The sequence below is a fragment of the Sceloporus occidentalis genome, unplaced genomic scaffold (genome assembly GCF_023333645.1).
Source record: "Sceloporus occidentalis isolate IW3139 unplaced genomic scaffold, rSceOcc1.0.p SCAF_14, whole genome shotgun sequence".
NCBI classification, from domain to species: domain Eukaryota; kingdom Metazoa; phylum Chordata; class Lepidosauria; order Squamata; family Phrynosomatidae; genus Sceloporus; species Sceloporus occidentalis.
Window position 1 is genome coordinate 17,172,708 of NW_028316994.1, and position 24,766 is coordinate 17,197,473.

General features: G+C 46.1%; 1 protein-coding gene across 1 annotated transcript in view; it reads right to left on the bottom strand.

Moving 5' to 3' along the window:
- Positions 1-24,766, bottom strand: part of DNAH2 (dynein axonemal heavy chain 2) — a 161,737-nt gene that overhangs the window by 111,765 nt on the left and 25,206 nt on the right. Inside the window, 3 exon segments of the mRNA XM_089481030.1 lie at positions 2,976-3,146; positions 6,241-6,330; positions 20,490-20,632. Of these exon segments, the coding sequence (XP_089337156.1) occupies positions 2,976-3,146; positions 6,241-6,330; positions 20,490-20,501 (273 nt within the window). The 5' untranslated portion in view covers positions 20,502-20,632.

Consider the following 24,766-nt stretch of genomic DNA (forward strand, 5'->3'; position numbering starts at 1 on the left):
GGTTCATTTGGTCGGGGCGGAAGCTGTACGCCTTCCCACCGTTTCCACTAATAACCAGAGTAGTCTCCAAGATGTCCGCGGATCGCCCGGAGGCAATCCTCATCACCCCTTGGTGGCCGAGGCAACCGTGGTTCCCGGTACTCCTTCAACTCTCCAACGGAGAACACCTCCGCCTCGAGTCCCGTCCCGATCTCCTCACGATGCGGGAGGGACGGATTCGACACCCAGAGATCGAGAGCCTACCCTTGGTGGCCTGGAGGCTTCGTCCCTGACTACATTACCAGATCCGGTACGCAGGGTAATCCTGGCTGCACATAGACCTTCCACCCAACGATCCTATGCCCTCAAGTGGAGGAGGTTCGGTCTCTTCCTTGAGGAGAAGGGCTTGTCTCCTGCTGAGATCTCCACCCCGGTGGTGCTGGAGTTCTTGATGGCGCTGTTGGATGAGGGGCTGCGCCTCTCGTCCATCAAGTGCTACTTATCTGCTATTTGTGCCAAGTACCAATTCGGGGGGAGGGTTTCTTTTTTCAAGGATCCCTTGGTAAAGGGGTTCCTTAAGGGATGTGCCAACCTGTACCCTCCCGTGTCGGTACCGACTCCGGCTTGGAGCCTGGAGGTGGTGCTGGCCGCACTCCAGTCCAAACCCTTTGAACCGATGGCCACAGCGGACTTGAGACTATTGACTTGGAAGACCGCCTTCCTTGTGGCCATCACCTCTGCCCGCCGTGCGGGTGAACTATGTGCCTTGCGGAGGGACCAACCCTTCCTGAGGTTTCACAAGGACAAGGTGGTCCTCCGGACTGACATTACTTTTTTACCTAAGGTTGTCTCTGCTTTTCATATGTGCCAGGACATTGTGTTGCCAACCCTCGCTTCCAACCCGACCTCGGATGCGGAGCGGGCCCCGCACTCCCTTGATGTCAGGAGGGCGCTGGCCTTTTACTTGGACAGGACTGCTGCCTCCAGTCGGTCCGAGAGACTGTTCCATTGCTACTCGGAACCGAAAAAGGGGTTGCCTGTGTCTCCGCAGAGGTTTTCCAAATGGGTGGCTGGTACCATCCGCCTCTGCTATGAGCTCCTGGGCAAACCTCTCCCTGGTAGGGTTCGATCCCACTCCACAAGGGCAGTGGCAGCATCCTCTGCATTCCTATCAGGCATTCCCTTGGAAGATGTTTGCAGGGCTGCTATTTGGTCCCAACCTTTGACTTTTATCAAGCATTATAGGTTGGACACCAGGGCTATTCGAGATGCAGCCTTTGGGAGGGCTGTGCTGGTTTCAGGGTTGCACTAATTGCACTACTGATAGTTGTGTTCCAGCATTTCTGTATATAATGCCTTTACGTTTACAATGTGCTCAATGTTACTTTGCACGGTTTCGTTGGGATAGGTCTTGCACGACCTTATATCCCCTTCTCAGGTTTAGCAATGTGGTTGCTGTGTTGGGTTTGTACAATAACAAAAGACTGACTCCCTTTATGGTTCAAGGTGTTTATTGTTGTAATAAATGTACCTTTGGTTTACCATAGCTTTGGTCTCAGGACACTCCCTCCACCGCATACCTAAGCTTGTTAGTCTAAACCCATTTGTATGATTCGCAGAGACCACGAAGAAGAAGGACAGGTTGCTTACCTGTAACAGTATTTCTTCGAGTGGTCATCTGCGAATACATACAAATCCCACCCGTCCGTCCCCTCAGTGTCCTGCTCTGATTGGCTCTTTCCATCGCCTCTTGGCGGAAAAAATTTGCGGAACTGGGGAAAGAGCGGGAACGCAGGGGCCTTATAACGGGTGGGCGGAGTTACCGCCAAAAAGTTTCTATATGTTGCAAAGTTAACTTTGCCCAGTGATTCCAGAAGTTTCCGAACAGCACTGCGCAGGCGCAGTGAAACCCATTTGTATGTATTCGCAGATGACCACTCGAAGAAATACTGTTACAGGTAAGCAACCTGTCCTTCTGAACTGGCTGCTTTTTCCAGGGTCCATCCCTAGGCCCTTGAAGCTGATCTACTTTGGAATGTCACACTAATCCACAACAGGAATGAACACCAGAGACTTGCTCCAGCTTGGGCAATGTGCTTTCCAGAACAAATTGGAGTGGATGGATTTTTGGCAGTAGATTGTAACAAACATGCTTTTATTTAAGAATTGGATTTTCCTGCTGCTTTCAGGCCTTGGGATTTGGAGTAATTTAATCTCCTCCCACCCTGAGATACAGAACAGTAGAGAAATTGCTTACAGGAACAAAACACAGAAGCACTGCATCAACCTTATGCCTGAAAAGAACCTGAAGATATAACTTTTTAGACTATAACTCTTAGAAGCCCCCAACCATCGCAGCCACTGACCATGCTGGGTTGGGCATTCTGGGAGTCCAAAACAGTATTCTCCTCATATTTTGCGTACATTCCATGCAAAAACCCCACAGCCATTAATTTAATGCAACTGGGCCAACTACTGAGGGGCTAATAAAGATCCCACCAGCCAAAGGAAAGATCTCCTTCCATCCAAGAGAAATCTAGACAGAAGTTGTGGTGGCCACGAGTGGAGTGTTCTAAAAGGAGATTTGACAAAGACTGTATTTGTGTGTTCAAAAGAACACATGAGGTCTCAAACATGGGCAAATGTCCATGCTGGTTCTGCGCCAGTGTTCCTGTGTGTGCTGAGCTGTACCCTCTCATTATCCAACCTCCCAATGTTCAGGGATTTGAACCAAAGTAGAACTCTTCACCATGATCAGATGCTTTGAAAATAAAAAGTAGAATCCTGCTTCAGACATTATCATGTACTAGACTAGGTAGATCTTTGGTCTGATGCACAATGGCTCTTCTTAGGCCATGCACTTACATAAACTGTGTGCCACGGAGGACCAGTGGCTGCTGGGCGCTAGCACAGAAAGACTAAGCCCTCCCTCATGACCACTGTTGAAGAAACAGAGGAGCCCTTGGGAGGTTTAGGGCATGCTGAGCCAGACCCACCTGGAGTGGCATGACGAACTCTACTTTCAGTCCAGCAAACTCATCAATGTAAATTACGAGCAGTCGCTTGGTTACATCCTTCAAAAACTAATCCATGGTGGCTTCATGTTCTTCGCTCCACATCTCATCCCTGAGGCCAGATAGGGCCAGGCAGCTTTGGATGCAGGGTTTCTGAACAACAAATAGAGGAAGAAACAAGAGTCTTGGCAAAAGCTCAAGCAAAAGAGTATGGAAGTGGATGTGGGTACGAGAAAGAATTGCAGTTTTCAGACAGGCAATGTTTAGTGGCATTACCTTCCAACTTCCCCACCAGTACAGAAACAAGCCTATTTCTGTGCACAGGTGCACAATCTCACCTGTTCTTCCTTGACAAGTAGCCAAGTAGGCATCTGCTTGGCCACTGTAGGGAACCAGATGCTGGACTAAACATGCTTTTGGTCTGTTCCAGCAGATAATTTATTTGTGGTTCAAATGTCCTTCTGTTAAATGATTACAGGGAATGAGACAAGTTCATGGAGAAGGGGGCTACCAATGGCTACCAACTGTGATGGCTTCATAGTCTCCATCAGGGCTAGACTCAAGAAGGAAAGCCCTCCCTCCATGGCAACTGTCATCTTCTGGCCTGGGAGGGAGTGAAAAGGCTGGCCCATCTCCATCAGGGCTTACCTCAAGAAGAGAGTGTATTTTTATTTTTATGTAATTTATATTTATGTATTTTTATTGCTGTAACCAGCCTGGATTCCTTGTGATTAGGTGGGCTATAAATAAATCATTTATTATTATTATTTTATATTATCTCCACTCTCACAGACACTATGCCTCCCAATACCATTTGCTGGAAACCCAAGTGGGAGGATACTATTTCACTCACACTCGGTTTCTAGGCCTCCCAAAGGCATCTGAATTTGGTTGTGGAATGAGGCAAACACTAACACCTTTTTGTTAGATCCAACATGATTGTTCCTAAGTACTTAAACATAACCCTTTCATGGGTCCCAACAAGAAAGGAAAGTAGCTGGTGGGCATAAATGGCTTAGAAAAAGCTTGGAGAGTCCTCCTTCCCAAACTATAAGCCTTACATCCACAGACAATTGGGTATAGTGTTGGACAGCTGCCCTCCCTGACTCAGTCCCAGCCTTCAGCAAACACTGGATACAGAGGTAGTCTTGGGGATGAGCTGATAGTCTTGCCCCTAGCCTACAAGTCCTGCAGGTAGGGGCACAAAGCAAGATGTCCCCTCTTCCAGCCAGGCTAGACAATCTGATAAATGGCTTGTGTGCAGTCAACATATCTGCTACTGAAATAAAGCCAGGGGAGCTGAGGATAATCGAGACCCCGCTATTAGGTGGTGGGGTTCACCTCTTTTCTTGAGTGGTAGAGTCCATAGAATAGAAGCTTTGGGGCATGATTTACATCAGAGCTCTGGCATGGGGGCAAACGAGTTAGGAACCCCTTCATTAGATAGCACAGTCCTGATGCTGATCATCCTCCAATCCTGCCATAAGTTTGCTGTTCAAATAAAAACAGCCAGTCATACACAGACCCATGTTTCACATGGGTTCTCTGGCCCTCAGCTGTGGAGCATTAAGCCTTTGCTTCTCAGCTTTATACTGCTGGTCTGCTACATGCCAACATGGTGTACGTGCCGCCAACCAGGACTGGAAAGTGGGAACTACAAGACTCCTGATCTTGTTATGTCTCCCTTGTTTCGTCAGGCCCCCATGAGGGCCCTCAGATGAGATGGAAGAGGGCTAATTTGTTAAGATGATTGAAAGACGGGGGCTCTGGAGAGAGCTTCTGCAGACTGTGGCACTGAGCTGTTAAAGCAATACAATTCCTGGCTGAGGAGGAGGTAAATGGGGAAAAGACAATTAAGGGTAGGAATGGTGAAGAATGAAAAGGAGAAATGGGGGGGGGGGGGCTGGCAGTAGCCATTCTTTGGCCTTACAGAGAAAATGTGGATTTTTTTTCTTCCCAAACATTTTAAGATTCCCCCCGCCCCAATACCTAAGAGCTTCTTAAAGAAGACATGGGAAATCAAGATCAAATTAACACAGCATCTGGCATGGAAGTGTAGAGCCAGATGTTCCCTGCCCAAATGCGACAAAACTGTGTAGCATTCCGTGCAGGCAACTTCTCACTCTCTATTCTTTGTTCTTTGCCTTTGGGGTTTCAGTGGGAGGAAATACTCAGGATTGACAGTCAGCAGTGCTGGATCAGAACCACAACACTTTCCTCTGATATGGCATCCCTTATATTTCTTTGCTTAATGGTTAGGCAAGCGGAGAAGAGATCCACCTCCCATGCCAGAACCTAGTGTCAGACCCTCTTATAGCACTTCTGAAGATGTCCAAAAGCCTCATTGCCTTAAAGGCACATTTCCGTCAGGATCATTTCATTTGCTGCATAGATGCAGCTGCCTTGCTAATAGGACATGGCTGTTTTCCAAGGGACAAAGTCAGGTCTGGGACAGAATAAGATAGAGAGTGGGGAGAGAGAAGGGAGCCCTAGAAGCAGTGATATGATAGCCCTGTTTAAATACTTGAAGGGATGTCATACTGAGGAGGGAGCTAGCTTGTTTTCTGCTGCTCCAGAGACTAGGGCCCGGAGCAATGAATGCAAGCTACAGGAAAAGAGATTCCAGCTCAACATTAGGAAAAACTTCCTGACAGTAAGGGCTGTTCAACAGTGGAACAAACTCCCTCAGAGTGTAGTGGAGTCTTCTTCCTTAGAGGTCTTTAAGCAGAGACTGGACGGCCATCTGTCGGGGAAGCTTTAATTTAGATTTCCTGCATGGCAGGGGGTTGGTCTGGATGGCCTTTGCAGTCTCTTCCAACTCTATGATTCTATGACCAAGAAGATCATCAAGGGTAGCCATAAAGTCAACGTTGAAGGCACAGAGAGAGAGAGAGCGAGAGGGAGAGAGGGAGAAGTCCTGTCCCCAAACTCACCTGCTTGACTCTAGCATAAACTTCAGCTGTATTAAAGAAACATTTACAAGATCACAAGAATGATCTAGCCAAAGACCAGCTATCCATATCAATGGGATGTCCAAGGTTGGAGGCTTTGTAAATAATATATAAAAATTAAAAAAAAAAAACCAAGATCACAAGAATGATTGAAGCTTAATAAAGAAAAGACCCTCATTAAATGCTCCCCATTAAACATGGGCCCAGCTGATCAAAGGCTTTGGTGGGACCAATACCTCCTCCTTGCACTATGCTTCCAAGTGGCAAGGTCAAGGGGTGCCCGTCCCAGAACTTACCAAATCTATCTCATGTTCCAGTGGGCTGGCAGGAATAACTAACTCCACCTTGCTCTCCTCCTTCTCTTCCAAGGGTACTGGAAAAAATTCCTTTAAGAGAAGGCAAAAGGCAAAGGACACAAATCAGAAGTGGACCAAGGATGAGAGTAACAAATAGATTTTACACTCAGCACTGGTTGGTATTCTAAAACTGGCAAAACTTCTGTACAAGTGGATGAGGCAAATGTGTTGTATAGATGCAATATTTCCAACACACTACTCCCTCTCACAGGTCTGGTTCACACCACACAACTAGTTCAGGACAATTCTGACAGAATCAAAGGCTCAGAAAGATCCAAAAGTCTAATATGTCCCTCATCACCTCTTGAAGGTCATCCATCTCAGTCTTGCCCTCTCCCCCCCCCCTCCGATCTATTCTCTCTAAACCAGTGTGCTACGAGCAAGGAGTGAATGGGCCAGTAGTGGGCAACTGTAGTGTGGGCACAGGCAAACAATCCACATGAACACATTTTTGGCTAGCAACTGTTTATGGATACAAGCTGGAAGCAAAAAGAAGTCCATTTCCTATTTGTACTTCTGGCAGCTCTTTTTGGTATTTTTAGCAAAATTTGAAAAAATAGCTCCATAATACCATTCCAGGCATGGTAATGGAAATCCACTGGGAAATTTTGGGCAAGTCACACTCTCTCAATCTCAGAGGATGGTGATGAAAACCTCCTCTGAACAAATCTTGAAAAAACAAAACAATATTGTGATAGATTTGCCTTAGTGCAGCCAGAGTCAGAAATGATTTGAAGGCACACCTCCACTAAAGCATGGTTAGGTGCAATTTTACGGGTGGGTCCTTCCATATTTTTAAGAATAGAGATGGCCTGGAGGCTTTAGGAGCTTAAATGGGCTTGCTCATCCTGACATAGGTCTTTAGTTTGATCCAGCCCTGCTTGTGTTACATTCTTACCCAGTTGTTTCTGGCATGCAGCACCAGGGAATATTCAGAAAAGGAATAGCCAGAAAAACATCTTGGCCATTTCTTCTCCTTTCCATATCCCATCTACAGCACTGCCTCACACCTCACAGAAAGTAGGATTCAATCTTAAGCAGGGAACATGCCAAGGAAAAGCAGAGCAGCGGAAAGAAATGCATTCTGCTATCTCTGGCATAACAGGCGTAGGCACAATCTCAGGTGCATCATGAGGATTCTATCATCACTTGTGGAGGAAAAGGTAATTTTGTCAGGGCATCTTCATTTTTATAGCTACAGAAATGTCTCTGCAGCTCTTAACAACACATCCAAATCCCATAAATACTTGCATAACCACTAGAGCACAGCCATTGCAAACATCAGGGCTTTGCAACCTGAGCACTGCATCTTGAGACCCCTCCTTCCCAAAGGCATGTGTGGCTGTTGAATGCCAACCTCTGGAACCATGGGCTCCTTCATTTACACACATGCTTTACAGCTGCTAAGACTGTATGCATTGTCAATGCCACCTTGGTAAAACAAGGGGACTTTCAGAGAAGGGTTTTATCATGCCCTGCCTCACTTGGGTGGTTTTACAGAGTCTGCACAAAGCAATACTTTCTATCTGTAACCTTGCCTTGTTTTTTGGTTGGTTTCCCACCTTCTTCCCCATCCCTGGGACTCAAGGTGGCTTACCAAAGTTAGAAAAGAAACAGGTAAAAGATGACATTATTCAAATTATATATATTTATAAAATATAAAGTATAATTAATCTATCAGTTAGTTTAATTCAAATTCAAAGCAATTAAATGTACATCTATTAAAAAGGAAAAACAATAAATATAGACAATACAGAACGTTGCAAATGCCCTTTCCCCATGAGCAACTAGTCCTAAGAACCAGGCCAAACAAAACAAGAAATCATCACCTTGCCTAAAGGATAGCAAGGATGGGGCCAATCTAGCTTCTCTAGGGAAAGCATTCTACAGCCTGGAAGTACCACCAAGAAGGCCTTGTCTCCCATGTTCCCATCAGAAGTACCTGAGAGGTGGGGCAGAAGGGCCTCCCCAGAAAATCTCAGAACACAGAAACATTTATATTAAACATGACTGGGGCAGAGGGAGAAGAACACAGGCACATTTATATCGGAGAATATCCTGGACCTGAGCCGTACAGGGCTTTGTAGATGATAACCAGTACTTTGAATTATGCCTGGAAATGGACCAGTAGCCAGCAGAGCCATTACAACAGGGGACTTGTATGCCCCCTGTAGCCAGCCCCAGCTAACAATTTGGCTGCAGCTCTTTGCACCAGCTGAAGTTTCTGAACACTCTTCAAAGTGTTTTTCAAAGTATGTTCCACATACAGCACGTTTCAGTAAACCAAATGGGATGTAACTAAGGCACGTGTTCCCGTGGCCAAATCCGACGTCTATAAGAGTGGGCACAGTTCAGCTTTAAAATGGCTGCCCATCACAGCTTCCATGAAACCAGTGACTACTCAAGTCTCATTCCAAGCCCCCCACCCTTTTTTTGAATACATAATCTGTTTTTCACACAACAGTCAGGATTAATCCATTTCTGTGCTTCGCCTCTGGAATAATTTCAACTTTCCTGTAATGTGGGAATGTGTGTGAGAGCAGGGTTCAACATGTACTCAAGCGCAGAATGGCTTCCTGGCATCAGGGGGTGACAGCCTCCTATGGGCAATACCAGTGCATTTCTTCCAAAACAGACCTTCCCCTACATACAAAATCGTGTGCCTACACTGGTCTCACAGCCATGGCCACCTGTGAGAAGCGTAAAGCAAACCATCACCTCAGCTGGGGCTGTGCAATTGCGTCTTAAAGCTGCTTGAAACTCTATTTGAATTTGCAGCTCAGGCACCCAACAGGGCAGGTTTTTGCAGAGTGTGGCAGCAATCGGCACACAGACGAAAGAAACCAACTAATTCCATCAGATACCTCCACCCCCAGGCTTTGCATGTCTAGAGGCTTGGGGCAGCTTATAAAGGGGAAGTATCCATTAGGATTCCACCCCAGGCTCTTTATCTAGAAGACACCACCCCACAAGCAGGAAAAAATAATTTGCCTCTGTGATCTCAACGTCTTGAATGGACAAGAAGGCCACCTCTGGCAGGGTCTTGAGGAGGCCAATCCATTCTAAGCTCTACAGTAATGCTACTCAACAACTGTCCCCATTCAAGAGGGGCAGTCCTGATCAATCCTTTGCTGTCCCATTTTTTTCAGCTGCTTTTAAAATGTCCTGGTTTCTCTCTCCTCTTCCCACTTTACTCCTCCATCCTCAGCTTAGTTCAATTCAAAATGCAAAGGTAATTTTCATTCAGTTAATTCATCGGGGGCAAAGGAGAGAGCAGAATCCTGTCCTTCCCAGGAGGTTCAGGCAAAAGCAAACTGCTGCAGCCTCTCCTAATTTATTTGTTCTCACTAATTAATACCTTTGGCCATCTTGCTCACACACTGATGTTCCTTGGCCACACAAGTCCCGGTTTTCATCTATGAAATGTTGGAGGGGGTGCAGCAGGGAAGGAAAGATGGTTTTAAAATTCTGAAGAGTTGAGAATCTACAAGGAAGAGAATCCTGGAGTAATAAGAATCTTATGCAGTCTGGGACTTATTCTGTACAAAATTAGCATGGGGGGGGGGTGTTTGCACAGAAAATACTATTTTCTATCCAAGAAGTAACATTATTATCTTATTTTCTGCAAAGAAAATGCAGTTTCCTTTGCACAAATACTGCATCCTGAACACAACAACAACAACAACAACAACAAAACTCCATGCATTAATTTTGTGCTAAATTACAGCATTTTCTGCACAATGCTACACAATTTTCTGCACAATTCTGTTTCTGTCCAACACATTTGGAAAGCACCCAAGGGGGTAGGGGATGGTCATATGCACTGTTTACTGTTCTGGAAATATTTTGACATAAAAATATTATTTTCTCTGCATAAAATACTGTTTTCAGTGCAAAAAAGGGGCAAATTTTTTTGCACATAGTAAGTCTTCAACCACAAATTGTCTGTGAAGTTTTTCAAAGACTTTCCTTTAGCAGAAAGAAAAATGTAAAGCTACTTGTCATTGCTCCCTTTAAGAATAGAGTTATTAAAGAATTAAATCCCTGCTCTACAGAGCCCAAGATACACCTGTCTCTGCAGCGTTGCCTGCTAAGTACACTGAAACTGAATCCAGGGCCAAAGGCCCACATCACTAAGCTCAGTGAATTTAGTCACCAATGAGGGCTTAAAACATGATCAGCTTGTCCCATTGATTTCAAGGAGACTTGAGGACAACTCAGTTATTCTGGATCTAGTGTTTTGTCTACAAATGCCACTTTTCTCATGGTTTAATAGGAGCCCTGGTGGCGCAGTGGTTAAATGCCTGTACTGCAGCCATTTACTCAAAACCGCAAGGTTGCGAGTTCAAGACCAGCAAAAGGGCCCAAGCTCGACTCAGGCTTGCATCCTTCCGAGGAGGGAGCTAAAATGAGTACCCAGACTGTTGGGGGCAAATTAGCTTACTTGCTAATTAGCTTACTTGCTCTTCACCGCTATGATCTTTGGAATAGCGGTATATAAACAAAACATAATTAATAATAATAATAATAATAATAATAATAATAATGCAGACCTCCCAGGTTGGGGTTATTCAAGTGACACGACAGTACAGCTGGGGTGGGGGGTCAAAATGGGAGAAATTTAGCCCCAACCCCAAAGTGTCCCTAAGGGCTGATCCAATAGTTCCATGACTGGCCATATTGGCTGGGGAATTTTGAGCATTATAGGCTCCTAAAGTAATTTTTCAAAGCTCTACATCTCCAGGCATCCTGGAAGATCTTTGAACTCAGGCTGCCATTAATCTGTACAAAGCCCGACCAAATGCAAGGAATTATGGACTGCGAGGTGTTTTTTTAAAAAATGATGACTATCTTTTCAGCTTTTGGTTGTGTGTATTTTGAAACCATGACTGCACCATGGATCCTAACTGGCAAATCAAAAGAGTCCAAAAGGTATTTTCAATTTTTCCCTTAATCTTGTGAATTTTAAGAGACTGACTGTAGCTCTTCTTTGGAACATTTGGAGTTGTCAAACCAAATTACAATTAATTTCCCCATAAACCTGCTTCTGTGTCAGAAGTTGTCATGCACTAAAATGTTTAATACTTATTGAAAGCGGCAGTTTGAGAAGGGTTTATTCCATCATCACTACCCCCATTTCCCCCCTACGAAGACAGCAGAGAAGGTCTTGCTGAGATGGGGAGGCAGGCGGGCCAGCATGAGACATTTCAACACCGGAGGCAGAAAAATCCAAATAGGGCAGAAACCAGAACATTCTCTTGAATGAGCTCAGCCTTTTTCAACCTGATACTCTTCAGATGTGCTGGACTAAAACTTTCATTCATTCCACAGCCATCTGGAATTCTAGTTCAACACATGTGCAGACAGGGAGCCCAGCACTGTTTTTATGGTGGGGGAGGACATTGGTGTTTATCACACTGAGGTTTCTGCAGCTTTTTGCAGCTCAGATCCGACGTGACTGCGGGTCAAATGATGCAAAATCATGTTATAACGTTAATGTGTTATAACCCGCCGATTCCTTTCTATGGGGCCTCCATCCTTGGCGCTTCCGCAGTGATTCCAAAGTGACCCTTCATTTTGGTGAAATCGGTAACAAGCGAATTCACAGAAATCGCTTCCAAGCTCACTTTGATTTCACTCCAAATTAGTCTGGTGTGGAATGCAACTTTGCTTCTGGTCTGGTACAACCCCTGGGTTGCAAATTTCCCATGATGCGGCACTGCAATTTCCCCCCATTTCCTTTCGGTGGTCTTTTCACTTTCAGGGCAACTCACTTTTTTGGAGAATATATATGTGTCTATGTGCGTGAATGTGAATATACAGATCTGTCTGTCTGTCTGTCTGTCTGTCTATCTGTGTGTTGAAATTGCTGAAATGGAAGGGAAAATAAAAAGGGGGGATGAAGAAGACAGAAATATTCACAAGGCAAATATTCACACAATCACACGAAACAGGGAACAAGAATTTGCACCCCTTTTCACCCCAGGTCACGATGCGTTCAGATCACCACTGAGAATGCACAAGGGTGCCGATTCGAATTGTTGAATCTGCAAGGTATGCACCAGTGTGGTAATACAATTTGCACTCACTCTGCTTTACGTGAATCCACATCACACGACTTGCCTTGGATTCAATTCCCCCTCGATTCGGAAGGGCAACGGAAGGGCAACCAGGTGTGATAAAACATTCACATTATAATGTGAATTCACATAGCTGAACCAGGAGTCACCCCAGATCCGAGCTGCAGAAACCTCTGTGTGATAAAGGCAAGCAGGTTGTTCTTAATTTTGCCTACTTGCAGGTACTTGGCAGTGGGAGAGCAATTTACTTTTCCCATCCATAGCCATTTAATTATCCTTAAATAGGAGGGCTCCTATAAGTACAATGTGTACCTAGAAGGGCCCTCCGTGTGTTGACGGCAGCCTTCTCCCAAGTAAGAGTGCACATGCAGGTAGCTGATATTATTCCTGGGAGGGCTCAACAACTGTTGTAAAGCGGGCCCTTGGTATCCATTGGGTTGGTTCCATGACTTCCCGTGGATACCAGAATCCGTGGATGCTCAAGTCCCATTATATACAATGATATAGTAAAAGGGAAAAAAATCAAGGTTTACTTTGTGGAAATATTGGGGGATGGGAGTGAGAGTATTTTCTAGCCATGGATGGCTGAATCATGGATGCTCAAGTCCCATTATATACAGTGTTGTAGTAAAATAGCATCCCTTAAATAAAATCACAAATCAAGGTTCACTTTTTGGATTTTTTATAAAAATATTTTCAAGCCACGGATGGTGAACCCATGGATACAGAATCTGTGGAAAGAGACAGCTGACTGTATTTATACTGCATGCCTTAGTGCTTGACTGTTTAGTACACTTCTGATTGATAATTCCTAAGGAGGATCAACTGCATAGGAATCTTGGTGATCCAATTTTGCCATCGGAGAGGGCTTAAGCCCCCTCAGTCTAATAATAATAATAATAATAATAATAATAATAATAAAATTTATTTGTATCCCGCCCCTCTGAGAACAATCGGGGCAGCTAACAAAGTTAAAAATACAAAACATATAAAATCCCTGGTACCCTCCCCTCCTTAAAAAAGTATTAAATCCAATGCAATATTTAAAACAAAGAACAAAAAACAACAAACAAACAAACAAACAAGTTAAAAACTGACCAGAAGGTCAACAACATCATTCCAACAAGCAACCAGTGGGAGCAGCAGTATCTTTCCCAGACGTTTTTCTAAGGCCGGGTTCTCTATTCTGGGAAGGCCTGCCGGAAGAGATCCGTCTTAACAGCCTTTTTAAAGCTGTCTAAGGATGTAAGCAGACGGATCTCATCCAGAGGCCGTTCCACAGTCTGGGGGCGACAATGAAAAATGCCCTCTGGGAGGCAGTCGAAAGCCTAGATGTTTGTGGCTGAAGTAGCCTCTCCCAAAGGAGCGGAGTGCGCGGGGAGGATTGTAAGGGAGAAGGCGGTCCCGGAGATAGCTTGGACCCAAGCCATTTAGGGCTTTAAAGGTGATGACCAACACCTTGCACTGCGTCCAGAAGCTAATGGGCAGCCAGTGGAGGAACTTTAGAACCGGGGTAATATGGTCCCTCCTGGATGTTCCAGAAATTACTCTGGCTGCCATATTCTGTACTAGTTGCAGTTTCCGGACCAAGCACAAGGGTAGCCCCATGTAGAGCACATTACAGAAGTCTAGACGTGAGGTTACCAGCGCATGCACAAGTCTCAAGATCCCTTCCAGAAAAGGGCGCAGCTGGCGTATCAGCCGAAGCTGATAACAGGCGCTCCTGAATGTCGCATTTACCTGGTTCGACACCAGGAGAAACGAGTCAAGGAGCACCCCCAGACTGCAAATGCAGTCCTTGACGGAGAGTGTGACCCCGTCCAGGACTGGAGGTTGCAACCCAATTCTTGGTTTTGGGGCCGCTACCGTGAGCACTTCCGTTTTGTCTGGATTCGGCCTCAATCTGTTTTTCCTCTAGTCTAGTCTTGGGGGGGGGGGGGGGGGAGTTGAGCCCATCTGTCCCTTTCATTTCAGGATCCATGTCTAGCCAGGTGGGGGCTAGACCCAATTTATGGCATGGGATCTAGATGTTGGACTAATTACAAGTCCCAACTGCCCTAGCCAGCACAGCCAATAAGAATGCTGGGAGCTACAGTCCAACAACAACTGGAGGGTTGTATGATTCCCACCCCTGCCTTGTAGTAATGAGGCTGGTTGGGCCACAAAAATTTCTGGGCACAGTGAGTACCAACTGATCTTCTCCAGCTCAACCTGGGTTGCCTTCAATAGAACGCCAAATTCTCCTCTTGAGAGGAATACCTCACTTTGCCCGGAAAAACAACAACACACATGTAGGTAAAATAGAGAGGTTCTAAAGCGCAACATTAAAACTATTCAGAAAATATCACGTGCAAAATTATTGCTGGGGCTCACCATCTGGGAAACCAGGTCAATACAGTAAGCTGGACAGAAAAAGGACTTCTGCTCCAGATAGCTCAGAGTCAGCAAGCAAAGAGTGAGATGAAAAAGGCATGTTTCCCCTTCAGGACAACTGTGGAAGACTAACTTGTTAGAGTGCCAGGAGCAAAACAGCATTGAGCGGCTAAATGGCTCGATGTGATGGGAAGGCAGAAAGCTTACACCAGGGCTGAGCAATGGCGGAGATGTTTTGGGCCTACCACTCCCATCAGTCCTATCAAGCTCAGGGTATAGCGAGGCATGCTGTGGGGGGGCTATCCAGCTATACCTAGATGGCCAGTTAGTTACCCAGCCCTGCCCTACATCCTCAGATCTGCCATTCTGATCTTGAGTTCACTCTCAAGTTCTGCTCCACCTCTTAGCATGAAGTTGGCTCCCATATCCCAGAGCTGCAAAACCAGCAAACAAATCCCTCTCCAAAAAGTCAGCATGGGAAGATATGAATCTTACCCCAGAGGTTGCCCACCATATGGCTACGAGGCCTCCTTGTTTATGTAACTCATCACACAGGGCCTCCCTGCACCCCCAAATGAGCCAAAACCTCAATTATTCACCAAATACAGCTTGGGGAAATGCAAACCATTCTGGCGGCAGCAGCAGCAGCAGCCCCCCTCCCTCTTGGCCATCTAACAATGGTCACCTGCTATTGTTCTATGACAAACAAGGTCCTCTCCTCCCTTCTCTCTTTCCCTCACTCACCACCAGCCTCTCTTCTGTTGCTGCATTGGAGATGAGACAGCATCAGATGAAGAGAAGATGGGCAGGAGGATGCCAGGATGCCCCTGCAACTGTGTGTCTTGCTTCCTATTATCCACCCAGGGATAGATGGGGGTATTCACTCCATTCATGTGTAATGCATGGGGGGAGGCTGTCATTTCACCCCAAAGTTGTGTTTGGCAGTGAGAGAAAACTAATTCTGTCTTCCTCTCTACACCCATATTAGGTATATATGTGGTACCTCTTCCACCTCAGGTCACCCATGCCGGCTGAGAGAAAGTGCCTGCAACTCTTCCCATTTTTTTCAGGTGCAAACCTCTTGTGTGGTAAAAAATAAAGTACTATCCCACAATATATAGAGCCAATGTGCAGCCTGAAAGTGCCCCAGGTCAGGTCCAGATTGGCCCTTAGAAGCTTTGAGAAACTGGTTTTGTCCCCCAAACTCTCCTGGGCAACAAAGCCGGAATACAGTTCTCACATGGACCAGACACAGAACCTGTTGAGGCACTAGGGACAGCAAAGAGCAAGAGCCTTCCCCATCCTCCTGCAGGACAAGAAACAGAGGAACAAGGGAAGAGAAAAGGCCTCACCCTGCTCACTCTTCAGTGCTGGGACTGGGGGAAGAAAATGTGGGGGACTCTCTTAACAAAACACTCAACTTACAATCCATAGCACCATTGGACTGAAAGGGATTCCAAGAGCCATCTATTCCAACTCCCTGCCATGTGGGAATCCACAGTGAAAGTATGGTACTCTTGAGATATGGTCATTTCAACTCTGGTTAAAGACCTTCAAAGAAGTGTTCACCACCCTCTGAGGCAGTCGATTCCACTTTCAAACCACTCCTACTGTCAGGACATTCCTCTTAACGTTCACGTGGAAACTCTTTTCTTGTATTATTACTCACTGGTTCATGTTCTAGTCTCCAGAACAGCTTCTGCCTCATTGTAGAAGTGCTTTGTCTTGTACCTCAGTGCATCTTAAGCTTCCTGCGGGACAGCAGGACCCACCATGTGCCAGGAGCTGGTATCGTATTTGTGCCCATTGACTACAATGGTTTCTTTCTTTCCTGGAGACTTCCCAGGGACCAGCAGCCAATGGCTTGGGGTCTACTGCCAGTTCATAGTCTACCATTTTTTAGTAGCACTGTTCAACTTGACATCCTTCCAGATGTTTAAAGATGATTGTCATGTCATTTCTCTGGCTTCTCTTTTCCAAGCTAAACATATCCAGCTACCTAAGTCATTTCTCACAGGACTTGGGTTTCCAGATCCTTTACCAGCTTGGACATGCATGGGTAGATGTGTTGGCCATTTAATAAAATACAAACAAAAATCCATCAGTGATACCTTTATTGGCCAACCGAAATGCATAATATACTTGTTGCAAGCTTTCAAAGCTCCATGGGCTTCTTCATCAGGCAAGATGTTACAAACCAAACAGAGAGGCCTGTGACCTCACTGGAATGGAGACATATTGGAAATGGTTTATCAAACCATTTCCTGTATTGCTATGTACTGTATATGTATTATCCTACTTGAGAGTATGTATTTTCCCTGGAAGAAGATTAACCATCCATTATGAAGCCAAGCCCTCCCTCCAGTCCATCTGCCTTGGTCCAGGCCTCGGAGGTAGAGAGGAACTGCTGGACCTCTTACCCTTTCCCTCCACCACTCCCTTCTCCTTCTGTGTCATGTCTTTTTAGATTGTAAGCCCGAGGGCAGGGATCCGTCTAACTAAAAGATTGTATGTACAGCGCTGTGTAAATTTACAGCGCTTCATAAATAAAGGTTAATAATATTGGATTGCAAAAGAGGGGTCCCTGTTGAAATGCAAATGGACTTTAAATTCCCTGGACTTTGAAAATCTCCCTATTGCCATATGGCCAGAAAGAGGAGGAGTCTGCCTACCAAAGATATCCTCCCCATCATAACATCTTAACTAAGGACTAAAATAACATGCAGCCACCTAACATCTCCAATTGCCTCCCCCCCCCCCCAACCTAGTTTGGTTTGTAACATCTTGCCTGATGAAGAAGCCCATGGAGCTTGGAAAGCTTGCAACAAGTATATTGTGCATTTCGGTTGGCCAATATAGGTATCACTGATGGATTTTTGTTTGTATTTCTTCTCTGGATATGTTCAGGCTTATCAGTATCCTTCTTGAACAGCAGTAACCAGAAATGGACACACTATGCAAAGTGTAATTTTAGCCATTATTCGATCCCATGTCTTGAACCAGTCCATGGCTTCTTCTGCAACCTTTGAAACAGTACCTAAGGGGCCAGGAGCCTCTTTCCAACAATTTGAAGCCAAGGAAGAGACCAGTCTTCCACCAATTCTCCAGTTCCTTCTGCTGGAGAAGACTGGAGCAGCATAAACTCTTGCCCACATGCTCCTACTTGCCTCCTCTGGCAAACAGAGTATGTCTCAGGGCTGGGCAACTGACACCTAGGAAACTGTAAGCCGGCTCACTACTGGGAGCCCTGGGAAACTACAGGCAGGTCTCACTGACATGATCTCTTTGGAGCTCTGGGAAAGTGCAACCATGTCTTACAGCTGGATTCAACTGTGCCCACATTTCACACTTCACACCATAGAAGCACCTTATCCTGATCTGGAAGAAAGCAGCCCCTATTGTTGTCCTGGTGGGGCACCCATCAGTGTCTCAACCCCTCTTTCCAGCTCCCTAAAGTTTCTGGAAGCAACCAAACTGCACTTTTCATTTTAAAAATCAACTTGCTTTTTTTTAAAAATCCTCCTATACTGAAGTTATGTTCCGTACCAACTTTCCATCCCATTCAGTTCCAATCATGTGAGGATTTTAACTGGCATTTGAAGCGCTGAACTGCTCACCAGCTGGGCTTTCTCTCTTCCCTAGCCCACCAAAATAAGTGAGATACAATATAAGTAAATAAGCCAGCATGGAGGGCACTCCTCTGTCTCTCTCTCTCTCATATACACACCCAAAACAGAAGAGACAGACGGAACAACAGACGGCCAAGACGGGAGACAGTCTCCCCCTGCCCAGACTTGATTGTGAAGCTTCAGGAGGGTCTGCTACCACCTACATTCACACACTAGCAGTTAAATCTCCCCCCCCCCCCCCCTCTGCTTCCTTTCATTTCTCCTTCTCTCCCACATCCCCTGTTCCATAATCAAACCCCCTGCGCTTTGCTGAAATGAAACCCTCCTGTGGCTTTGGCTCACAGGGTGCACACCAGGCCTATGCTTCCCAATTCAGACGGTGTGCAGCCGCCTGACAGGGGATGTCATTTCCCCGCCTGTTGTGGCAGATGGGATTGGAGTGGAGGGGTTCTGTGCACATTACATTAGGCACCAATGACTGCCGGGATGTGAGAGTGAGTTGGAGCTTTGAAAAGCTGCTGCTGGAAATCCCGGCGGGTTACTGTGGTAACATGCTGGAGAAAGGCAACGGGGAAACTCACGAGACTGGTTAAGATACACGTCTAGGGCTGAAAGTTGTAGACAGTGACATTTTCCTCCCCAGGCATAGAACGCCTGAAGATACTAGGGGTCCAAACACAAGGAGGGAAGAAAGAGAGACTTCCTGAAGCACAAAATCTATTCCAGCAAGAGGAGGGCTGGAAATAGGAAAGGTTCTTTTAAGCCCTGTCTCTGGTCACTCAGGTCAGTTCCTATTAGAGCCTGGAAATGTGGGTTGTTGTTTTTTACCCCAGCTACATTTTCCAGTACCTTCTGGTGGGTTAAGGGATTCAGGAAACTGTCATCCAAAAAAGCAGTGATTCCAAACTTTGGTTTGTACATGGTGAAAGTTTTTTTTAAAGTAAAAGGTATCAGAATAAGAGACAGACCTCATAACAGATGGTTAGACAGTCGAGGAGGCTACAGCCATAAGCCTGAAGGAACTGAGCAGAGCTGTTGAGGACAGGGGGTCTTGGAGGTGTTTGATCCATGGGGTCACCATGAGTTGAAGTCGCCTCAAAGGCAGTTAAGAACGACATTTGGATCACAATTATGCAAATGATGGATAAATTATATGTGGAGACCTCTGTAGGCTGCTTACCTGGCTACAGCTGTCCTGGATCTGCAGCACATGTCTTCAAATGACAGCGTAAATCCCCAGCCATATATGCGTCTCTCCCCAGCCAGTGATCATGTATAAATACCATTTTGTCAATGTTTGTAAATGCAACATACAGTGCTAGGAGAGGACAAAGAGGGTGAAGGTGGGCATACAGTCAAAGGGACTTTCTACTGAGTTGGCAGAAGATAGTCTGAGTCCCTCCTGCACCTATTGGCAGAGGGTGCAAAGGTCAGCAAGAAGACAGAGGCAGTGCCATGGTGAGAAACTGATACCTCACCAGTAGTTTTCCAAAATTCTTCAATAACCACCCTTCTGCTTGCTACCCTTCCCACAAAAACACCTGTGTGTATTCTTTGCTTTTAGGCTCATGCCATACACACAGACAGAAAATAAAAGCTTTGATAATGGACATGAAATTCAGCACTCTAAGGAGTTTGGCTTTCTTTCATTCTTCCTTTCTTGCTTTTTAAAAGCATGCCTTAGTCTTTGTGCCTTGCAAGGTAGGTTTGATTGAAAGTGTGAGAAATGTCACACGACAGTTTGGGGGCTGAGCGGAACTTGTTGTGGTTGGGAAGGGGGGTGTTCAAAGAGCCCAGCCTCTCCCCTCCTGCTAAGAAAATCATTCAAAATGCAGACCAATGTGGGCAGTGTTGGCTGGCTTTAGCCTTCAGTTACTCAGGTCACAAAATGCAGCCTCATAGGGCTGAATCTGGACAGCTTTGGTGAGCACAAAGGATATGCAGCCCTGCCTCAGGAGGAATCCTACCCACACAGTGCCTAAAAGACATCACTCCAGTGCCAAAAGCCTTATCAAAAGCATCATAGGACTCCTGGGAGGAGGGATCAAAGCCAACTCAGAAGTGGCAGAAGTACTGAGATCAGTAAACGTGAATTTTAAAAAAATACCAGGAGGTTCATCAGGAGCAACTGGCGGCAGGGGAGACTCGGTCTTCGGCACAGGTGGGCCTGGTCCACGGCCAGCACTCCGCCGCCCTTTCTTATCACCAGATGCACCGCGCCGTCGAGTGCTCATCTTTCACCACTGGCGCCTGTAAGAAGCCGTATGCATCATGAGAAAATACAAGGTGGACATGGGAAGAAAAGACAGGCAAATGATTAGGAATGAGTACAGAATGTGGCACAGCCATTTCCACAACTCCAGCATCCACAGCATGATCCAATCCTCTCTCTCTTTCCTGTCTGTACCCTCTAGCCATTTCCTCATTTCTCCTAGCCTGTTTAGTTTGGCCCAGTGTGGCATAACCAAGTTCAGAGCTGGATCTAAACCCACATTCATTTATGCAATTGATACAACAATACAGAACCTTTAAGAATATAGATACAGAGTTTAAAAAACATGCAATTAAACCATTTTAAAAAGTAAAAAGCTTTACACCTTAACATTTAAAATGTATTTAAAAACTTGTTCTGCTTCCTCAGTTTCACACAGTTACTCTCAAAGGTGTTACAAGATCCCTTTGCACACTGATATTCCAGATGAATCCTGGCTATGTCTCTGAATTCGTTCCCTACAAAAATCCCATTGTCAAAGGCCTGACTGCAATCAAGATTTGCTGCATCCACCGCTCTCTCAGCCTCTGGGGAAGGCAATGGGAAAACCTGTGAAGAAATCTGCCAAGGAAAACCCTATAATGGGGTCAGTGTAAATCGGAAACAACCTGAAGGCTATCACAGGGCTTCCTTGGCGACTTTCTCCAGAGCAGGATTACCACTGCTATTGCCATCCTCTGAGGCTGAGAGAGTGTGACTTGCCCAGGGTTTTTTATGCTTAAGAGGGGCGTCTCCAGAGTCTCAGTCCAGCATTCAAGCCCACTACGCCACGCCTGGCTCTCCCTGCGAGGCAGGCAGCTGAGCCCAAGACATAGTCAGCAGCACTAAGTGTTTTTGGGGTGCTGTTGAAATGCTGCATGCGTCCCAAGAGGCCAGAAGCCACGCCAAAGCCATGCTCCGGTTCTAAGGACCGGGGCGCAGCTCTGGCGCAGTTTCTGGACTCTTAAGAGACCTGCCTCATTTAAACAGCAAACCTCCAAAGAGGCCCAAAGGGTTAGGGGCACAAGACCCCTGTGAATATGGGGAAACCGCAAATAACTGGAACGCCATGTTTTTACCCGAGAGGACACCTCTCTAGGAATAATCTCTAGGTCCTCCATTGCAATCCCCATCATTCCTCACTCTCCTCCCATTTTTTGCCCCTCCCCCCAAACACACACCTTCCCCAACTTCTTCCTCCTCAAACTCTTGGCAGTTGGCAGAGCTCCGCCCACCTACCAACGTTGCCATGGGCAACGGGGCCGCTTACTGGGCGGGGAGCGAGGGCCGCCGGGGGACCAATGGGATGGCGAGGAATCAGGAGGGGGAGGAGCTAAGGAGGAAAAAAGGGAGGAGTTCACATCCTGATGTTGGGGGCGGGTCATTCAGCGAAAGGGTTGAGCGGGGGGTGGGGCTAGAGCTTCATGAGTGACAGGAGAGTTGGGAGTGGGAACGGTTAAGGCGCGTGAGGGATTGGTCGGGGAAAGGGACCAAAGCGGCGGTTTGTGGGGGAAAGGGGCGGGGCGGTAAATGTGCAGGAGGAGCTTAATACCCCCATAATCTCGAGGCGGAGGGAGGGGAAAAGCCTGTCAATCATAACCACCAGCTCACCGGATTGGATAAATTTTGAGTCCGAGGCGGGAGATAGAGGAGTCTGTTTAAAGGGAATGAAAACCGAGAGGGTTGAACTTTTTCTCTTCAGGAAACAGGACTCTGTCTGAGGAGACTCAGTACAGTGAAAACAATGTAGTTTGACATCACTTTTATGTGCTGCAGCCCATAATTCTTTTATTTATTCATTTATTCACCTCATTTATATGCCGCCTTTCTTCCAGGACAGGGCCTGAGGCGGCCTTCAGAAATTAAAAAAGGTTTACAAAAAGGTTTTAAAGCAATTTAAAATCAACATATTAATACCCTATGAAACCATTGCTATGGATCCTGGCATTTGCAGTTTGGCAAAGGTCTTCAGCCTTCTCTGGTGCCTCACAAAACTACGAATCCCAGGAGTCTGTAAAAATGGCACCATGGCGGTTAAAAGTGGGGTCAAACTGCCATGTTTCTACAATGCAGATGCACCCTCAGATTTCGAGCAATACAGGATTTCCCCCAAAGAAGCATACAGTACTGGAAAACTATATATGAACTATAAAGTGAATTATATCTATATTAACAATAAAAGAGGATATGTGCCTTTCTCTCCCTGTCCATAGTCTCAGTACTATGAAACACGCCACGGTTGTTGTTGCTGTTGTTAAACACACATTACTAATTTTTATCCATTTAAGTGTACAGTTGGCCCTTGGCATCCGCTGGGGTTTGGTTCTAGGACCCAACTGTGGATATCAAAATCCGTGGATGTTCAAGTCCCATTAAATGCATTGGCATAATAATAAAGTTCTGTTCCTCATATACAGTGGACCCTTGTTATCCGTTGGGGTTTGGTTCCAGGAACCCCCATGAATAACAAAATCTGTGTCTTCTCAAGTCCCATTGAATACAATGGCATCGCAAAATGAATGCTATGAATGCTTGAATCCGTGTATAAAAAAATCAGTGGATAAGGAGGGCCAACTGTAAAATGGCAAAATCAAGGCTTGCTGTGAAGTTGAAGGCTTTTATGGCTGGCATCCATGGTTTTTTGTGGGGTTTTTGGGCTATGTGGCCATGTTCTAGCAGAGTTTCTTTCTGACGTTTTGCCAGCATCTGCGGCTGGTATCTTCTCTGAAACGTCAGAAAGAAACTCTGCTAGAACATGGCCACAGAGCCCGAAAAACCCACAAAAAACCATGGATGCCAGCCATAAAAGCCTTCGACTTTACATTGGGTATACACACACACACACACACACACACACACACACTGTGTGAGCCTGGGAATGCAGGAGTGATTTGCATGTGTATTGTTCTGTGCTGATGGCAGGCCTCAGGCTGGGAGGCTAATGCAAAAGAGGACGAGTCTGTGCTAACTGGTGATCATTATCTGCTGGGAAAGCCCCTGACTCTGAATGGTTTCCCATTTGCATTTGCTGAGTCCTCATTTTGCTATTCCTCAGGACTGGTAGCCAAATTTTGGCATGTTCCAGAGAGGCCCTATTGGGCACCGTCGTTACGCGCGAGGGGCAGTGCTTCCTGACGCACCTTGCCCCTTGCACGTAACGAGGGTGTCAAAATGGCGGTGCCCTATACAGATGGGTGCCGCCATTTTGACGTGATGGACACTTAGCGTCCGCACGTCTCAGCGCCCTTGTGATGCTGCAAGGGTGCCATTGGCACCTTGCGACATCACAACAGCGCCGCAAGAAGAACCCGCTTTGTGTGGGTTTTTCTTGCTGCATGGGGGAACCGCACGGTTTGTCCGCTGTGGTTCCCTCGCGCAGCAAACACGGGCGCCGGCAGACCACCCTTTTGGGCGGTCTGTAAAGCACCTTTGTTCACTTTAAGGGTTTCTTCTTTCCTGTTGAAATTGTCCAAGTGTTTGTGGATTTCAATGGCTTCCCTGTGCATCCTGACATGGTCCAGAATTTCAGTGTTTTCAAACAGTATTTTATGCCCAGGATGGTTTGTGGCATGTTCTGCTGCTGCTCAAGGTTTGCTATTTGAAACGTTTACTTTTGTGAATATTTTCAAGCTGTGGATACTTGAACCTGCAGAGAAAGAGTCTGTCAATACAGACGGCCGACTGTATCTGTAGTTGAAACGTGCACTACCATCTTCATTCACTAGGTGGCAGTTTTCCTGAACCAGTGCATAGATTTGTTCTTAATAGGGCTGACCCCATTCATAAGAGGCAGGCAACACTAGGGGTATCAGTGCTTCTAGCTTCAGTTAGTCAAGGTGGCCTGAGTCCAGCTTTGACAACTGCTTAACTTTGCTCACAGGTGTCATTGTAAGAAACTACCATAAGTTCTGAACTTGTCCTGGGTGAAATTCAGCACCCTTTTGCCACTATCTAAGATCCGAAATTTGCAATTAGTTACATCAAAACAAAGGACACGTCTTCCAATAAACTATACTGGCAAAAGCTGATAAGGAAGCTGGCCTACTCGCTAAGTGGTATGTCGCATGTATGAGGCGCTATAGCAGAGCAAATGTTTTCAGAAATGTCTTGTCTCTGTGGCCACCTTCTCTCTG